The 6,888-nt window shown below is 32.2% G+C and overlaps 1 protein-coding gene across 3 annotated transcripts in view; it reads right to left on the bottom strand.

The window, feature by feature from the left end:
• The window catches only part of LOC106876453 (dynein beta chain, ciliary), a 628,322-nt gene that overhangs the window by 251,981 nt on the left and 369,453 nt on the right, over positions 1 to 6,888 (bottom strand). For all 3 annotated transcript variants that reach the window (XM_052969374.1, XM_052969385.1, XM_052969379.1), the window contains 3 exons: positions 4,952 to 5,234; positions 4,241 to 4,414; positions 1,837 to 2,142 (listed from right to left, as the gene is read on the bottom strand). In XM_052969374.1, the coding sequence (XP_052825334.1) occupies positions 1,837 to 2,142; positions 4,241 to 4,414; positions 4,952 to 5,234 (763 nt within the window). The remainder of the gene's footprint in view (positions 1 to 1,836; positions 2,143 to 4,240; positions 4,415 to 4,951; positions 5,235 to 6,888) is intronic.

The following is a 6,888-nucleotide window of genomic DNA, read 5'->3' as shown; positions in this document are numbered from 1 at the left end:
ATATATATATATATATATATATATATATATATATACATATATATATTTATGCTTTTGGGATTTATATGTTGAATGCCCTGGTGTTTTAATGTGTATCTATGTTCAATAATGTGATGATATGGGGATGTTACAAAGATGATTGTCTAACTAGGATGTTTGTTCATTATATCCTTTTGAATTTATATATATATTTATGTGTGTGTGTGTTTGTCCCCACCATCACCACCACCATTGCTTGTGTTTGTGTCTCTGTAACTTAGCTGCTCGGCAGAAGAAACTAATAGAATAAGCACCTGGCTTACAGGGAATAAGTCCAGGGGTTGATTGAAAGGGTGGTGTTCCAGCATGGCCACAAACAAATGACTGAAACAAGTAAAAGAATAAAAGAATACCAGAAGAATGTTCTGTACCACTAAACCAAGAAGGTTCTTTGAATATGTGTGATGTATTTTAAGGCTAAATAGTAATTGTGTTTTGGTTGGATAATATAGTTATAGGTTTTACACTTCGTTCCATATTCTGTAACTGTCACAATATAGAAACATTTCTCCTGGCACCAGCACACAATTTACAGATGCTTACATTTTTTATGTTTTCCATGAAGTGTTCATGGGTCCAGCTAGTTGATTATTATTACAAAAGCTTTTTCTGAGATGTGTTAAAACGCTTGGAAAATGTCAAAATACTATTTTTTGAAGATGTGCATCTCCTGCAAAACAGGGAATGTCTTTAAACAAAAATACTGCCACCATAGTCCAGACAATGTTAACAACAAATAAAATGAATGAACATAGGTTTAACAGGTAGAAAAGATTGGAAATCTCTCACAGCCTATGAAGCTCCAAGTTGCCATGTCTTCATAGTACAATGACCACTATCATCATCATTCTTCTTCTTCTTCTACAACTACAACTACTACTACTACTACTACTAATACTACTAATAACAACAACAACAACAACAACAATAACAATAACAATAACAATAACAATAATAATAATAATAATAATAATAATAATAATGATAATAATAATAATAATAATAATAATAATAATAATAATAATAATAATAATAGTTTTAAATTTTGGTAAAAGGCCAGCAATTTCGGGGGAAAGGTAAGTTGATTTCATCAACTCCAGTGTTCAACTGCAACTTATTTTATCAATCCCCAAAAGGATGAAAAACGAAGTCAACATTGACAGAATTTGGTCCCAGGACATGAAGACAGACGAAATGCCACCAAGCATTTTGCCCAATGTGCTAAAAGTTCAGACAGCTCACCTGATACCACTGCCACTACGGCAATGATGATAATGATAGCAACAGCAATGCTGATGACAACAGCAAGAAACTTCAAACAGATTCAAACCCAGAAATTTGGGGAGAGTGTTGTTTGTCAATTATATTGACCCCAATACTTGACTGTTACTTTATTTTATCAACCTTGGATGAATGGAAATTAAAATATTATTGGTATTCTGAACATAGAACAGAAAGATCTGGAACAGCTACTGCAAGACCATTTTTCAATGCTCTAACAATTATCTAAAAGCCTTTAAAAATAAAACTGAAAGTATATGAAGAGGATGTGGTAGAAATTTTGTAACACATAAGAACAGGTGCTGCATAAGGTAAACATAGAAAAGGAGAGAAGTAAGATTGGTGAGGTTAACAGAGATCTGTTTTAGGATTTAGTGGTTGTTTAGTGAAGAGAAATAGGGAGAAAATAGACTTAACAATATAAATGCAAAAATATAATATCAGAGAAGAAAATCTATGATAAAGCCATTCATTAAATCGAACACTGTTCAAAGTTTACTCCCAAAGTTAGCTTACCTCAGGCATGTTCATGTCATCCACAAAATAAATAAGTTGCTTATTGCCAATAGGTCCATAATTACGACCAGCTTTCTTCTCTAAAGGTTTTTCCAGGATATCCTGCAGCAACTGAGATGTTGTATAGAAATTAAAAGGTACATTGATAGTCATGTAGGCTTCTGGTAATGATATCAGTTTATCCTGCATGAGGACAGATTTACCACTTCCAGCTGTACCAACAAGCATCACAGGTCGTTTGGCAGTAATGAGAATATCCAAGAAGTATCGAATACATGTAGTTTCAGTTATTGGCACCAATGTAGACTAAAACAATAGAAATATTAAAATCTTCATTACCAAACTGAACACTTTTAAGATAAAATCAATCTTCTTCCATTTCTATATATAGTTGCTGATTTATGTATCTCAAAGGTTGAAGAGAGAGAAGTGTTCAAGTCAAGAAAAGAGATGGAGAAATGTGGAAGGGCAGTAAGAGAGAGAGAAGAACTTTCTTTTCCTTCCTTATGACATTCATTCTTTTGTTTCCTCATCACTCCCTCTTGCAAACACATACACAGCAACTTTTTAAGCTAAAACTAACTGGAAAAACTGAACTATCTCTATCTTTTAAATTCTGAGCAGATGATAATTTTTAATTGGGGTTATATTAAATAATTATAAAAATTAATGTTTAAATTCACCTCTAATTAATGTCACTCTCATGAACCTCAAAGATACAGCATTTGACTTTTTGAAAAATTACTACTTCATAACATTCAGGTTACTATTTTGACTGGTTGTTCTATGTGAGAAGATGACTTTATAGCCAGAATATCTTTGATACCATCTGACTCAAAAATACCTAACTTGTATATAAAAGGCTGCCATTTCGTAAAATTCAACTTTGCTGTCCCCATAAATAAATCACAGGGTCAAATTTTATCTGTTGCTGGGGTAACTTTTTGTTGCATGAATGAGAATTGGAAGGTAATGCATTTTTTCTTATGCTCCAGGAAAATGTGCAACATTGTTTATGAATAAGACAAAAGGTGACATAGTGCAGGAAAATGACAAGCCTACAAATAATACATGAATTGTTTCATGTTTTGTATAGCAAAACCATTTTATATATGTTTCTACTTGAGTAACACTGGATAAGCCAATGAGCAAGGTTCTACAGAGTATCATGACCTGTCAAAAATAGCAAAATCTATTTCAAAATATTCTACTGTATTATGATCCAAAGAGATACCACTCTGTGGTAGCTAAACATGACAGATATCATCCAAATCTTACACCAATCACAACTAGCACATATAAGGCAATGGAGGAAGACTTAACTATTATAATTTAACCTGATAAGAATAGCAGCTTAAACCACACACACAGTGGTAGTAAGATAAAGGCCTCTGAATGAAAAAGTATGTGAAAACTGTTGAAGGAAACAAAGCAAAGATGTTCAGCCAGATGTGTTATGTTAGCAGTATAAAAATCATAGTACAAATGGGTTGCGAAAAAACAACAACAAAAAAAAGCCCGAGTATAAGACTAGTACATATGCATATGGATTATGACAGATGGATAAAGGAACATTAGGAGATCCAATGAAAGATGAAAGAAAAGTGCAGAAGAGGAAGGTCAAGAAAGACATGGGCAGGAGTGGTGAAAACTAACTTCAGAATGTTGAATCTCACAAGAAACAAAACTATGTTAGAGAAGATCTATATAACTCTTGCAAGCATAGTGAAGTGAGCATACAAATGAATTAAAGGAAGTCATTATGATGTAACTAGACTTGACAGAAACCACTGCTTTATTTTATCTCCTTAAATTCATATTCTATACATATATATATATTCATGTGCCAATGAGGGAGACCTCCGTATGGTTGCTAGATATTGTAGAAATAGCAGTCAAATTATCTTCAAACTTCTTGCTGTATTACTTTGATACAATATTACAGTATTGTTAAATACTTCAGCCAGTGGGTTTATATTTTTCAGAGATTTAGTTATTTATCCTAGGAGGATCACAGCCACAACCTAGTGGTAGGATTAGAATTAGGTTTAGGTAAAAGAATATATGAATTGTTGGAACAAGTATTCTTAAAGATGGAAGCTTCTACATACAGATTACCACTCAGTCATAAACATTTTAGGAACAAATACTGAGATAGTGTAAGATATAACATCTTGCACATCAATGCAATAGTTTAACACAGTTTTAATTTAAAACGAAGTGAGTGGTAGATGAGCACCTTAAACTTACAACAACTCCACATACCATATGCTTTCAAATGCAACAATTAAAAATGTATAAAAGTGCTAAAGAACATAGTAACTAAACAGTTAATGTATTTAGTTAAAAGTGCAATATTATAAAAGGAATGTATTTAAGATGTTTAAATGAAAACTAATCATACCTTGAGAGGAATATCTGGATCAAACTCAAATGGATTCACTTTCTTAGACCAGTGCTCAAATTTTTTTGTCTCTGAATCAATGTAGTAATCAAACACAGTACCTTGACCAGGAAACTTTATTGATTTGAATTCTGTTATCCACCACTTTGAAAATTCATTCCTATAGTCCACAAGCTAAAATACAATATATATCATGATATTACTTTCTGGACAAAAACCCATCTTTATCATGATTATCTTATGATGAAAGTAATGATGTTAGTGAGAGATTATGATGTGAAGTTATGCCTTTCCTTTCCTATGAATTGTTTAAGAAAATGCAACATTTTAAATGTATCCTCTTGTATTTAAAAATAGTTAACCCTTTAGCATTTAAGCTGCCATATCAGGCACAAATGTTCTATCTGTTTTATGTTCAAATTGGCCAGATCCAGCCTTCTACACCTATCTTACAATGGTATTCTAAAACTAAACCGTTACATCATTGAAATCTGAAAGCTATGAGATAATACATGATTTCTTCAAATCAATGTGAATAAATAAGCATTATATTTGATAAAGTTATCTGAAAACAAAATAAATAAATAAAGGTTTTTAGAATTTTTTTTTAACACATTGTTTTATGCATACTTTTTAATTACTGTTATTAACTGCTATTAATTAGATTAAAATTAGATGAGGTCAGTCAAGCAAGGAAGCAGAAAATTTTACCTGGTCACGAAACATGGTACTTCCAAAAGCCCATATACATGCAAACACAAAATAATACTCATAGACTTCTTTGGTTGAATCTGGTGGTACATTTTCTGGTGTGATTAAGCATTCCAGTAAATAGCACAGCATTTGCACATGACTAAATTCTGTGATTGGAATAATTTTTTTAAAACGAATTCGCAAAATATCCAAGCAAGGAGGTATATATTTATCAAAAAGTATTGTCAAAATGGCTTTCTCTGATTGTATTTCTCTAGCATCAACCCAACTTTGAACATAGCTGAAAAATAAAAATGTAAATTAATTTTGTTTGAAATTTATAGAATGTCTAAATGTGAAACAAAGTTTGTTCTAAAATTCAGTAAATTATAATATATATATATATATATATATATATATATATATAGAGAGAGAGAGAGAGAGAGAGAGAGAGAGATTTAATCAAAAGATTAAATGTGGTACTTAAAATGTTTGAGGCACCAGAATTTGGTAGGATAAAAACCAAAAACAAAATCAAGAGATTTGGTGAATAAAATTTGAAGCTAAGCAACAAAAATTTAATAGGTTATAGCAGTACGTACGTTTCGTACAAGCTCCATTTATTCATGTAGTGAGAACACCACAGAATGTACAATGAAAATGTACTCCTCAGCTGCAAAATGGAATTTCATTTTAGAAAGTCATTTTGAAGATGTTTGCAAAAAACAAGAGTAAGAGAAGAAAACATACCATCTCGACTATGCTGCTGTTTCACAGACAAGTGAATCAAACAAAAATTTAAAATCTAAAGGAGAGATAGTAGCAATTTCAAATTTAGAGGAAGGTAGGTTAAGTAGTGGTGGACAGCAGGTTAGGGGTAAATCAAGCATCAGGGAAGAAAGAAAAAAAAAAAAAGGAAATGGAAGGGCTATACCCTAAGGAGTGGTAAGGATTTGGAAAAAATTTAAGGTAAGGGAATTAAGGTCAAAGTATTAAAGAAATATATCTATTCTACAGTATAAATAGAATAATACAATGAAACACTAAATTACTAAGTTTAAAACTATAGGTAACAATAATAATTAGAACAAGATAAACATATCCAGTTAAAATAAGATATAAATTAATGTGGGGTAGTATTATTTATGAGTAAAACTATAATATTAATGGCCAAAATCCAAACAGAAAAAAAGGGGGGAAGAAGGAAGAGGAATAAAGGGAGAGGAATAAAGTTAGAAAAACAGGACTAAATTAAGAGAATTAAAGCTAAGGTTTTCAAAAAAGTGATAGATAGAAGAGACTCAGAATAACCTAGAGAAAATGTAGAAGTGTTGGCAACCTGAGCATGTGAGGACATAAATGAGGTTCCCAGAGGAACAAGAGAAATTGGTTTTGATTTTAAATTTTGTTCCTCGTTTGAAGGTAAATTCAGAGCCTTCAAGTAGGTAGGGGCAGGTACCACAATTAAAGCATGCACATTTTTTAACTGATGGGGGTGGAAGTGGTGTATGTAGTTTGGCATTGGTTAAGAGTTTTTTCAAAGATTTGTGTTGCCTTTTGCATTTAAGGACTTTGTGTGTATTGATGATATTGTTCATTTTCGGGTCTGTGGTGCATAAGGGGAGGTTTTGTTTAATTGTAGTGTATGCTTTGATGTTTTGGGGGTTGTGGGTGGAGATGTATGGAAGTATTTTGGGGTTGGGTGTGTTATTGTGTTGGTTGGTTTTTAGTGTGTTTTTGTCAAGTTCCTTGGCACGTTTTATTCCAAAATCTATGAGTTTGGAGAGATATTGGCGTTGTAATAGTGTTTTTTTGAGGTCTTGTAAGCGTATTTCTCGAGTGGTGGGTCAGAGACAATGGTGCAAATTCTTTTAGCTAAATTGAAGGGGATATTTATCTTGGTGTGTTTTGGGTGGCATGAGCTGAAAAGGAGGTATTGTTGTGAGTCTGTAGGT

This window comes from Octopus bimaculoides, chromosome 1 (assembly GCF_001194135.2).
Source record: "Octopus bimaculoides isolate UCB-OBI-ISO-001 chromosome 1, ASM119413v2, whole genome shotgun sequence".
Lineage (NCBI taxonomy): Eukaryota > Metazoa > Mollusca > Cephalopoda > Octopoda > Octopodidae > Octopus > Octopus bimaculoides.
The sequence above is the reverse complement of the archived record's forward strand: the minus strand, read 5'-3'. Positions and strand labels throughout refer to the sequence as shown.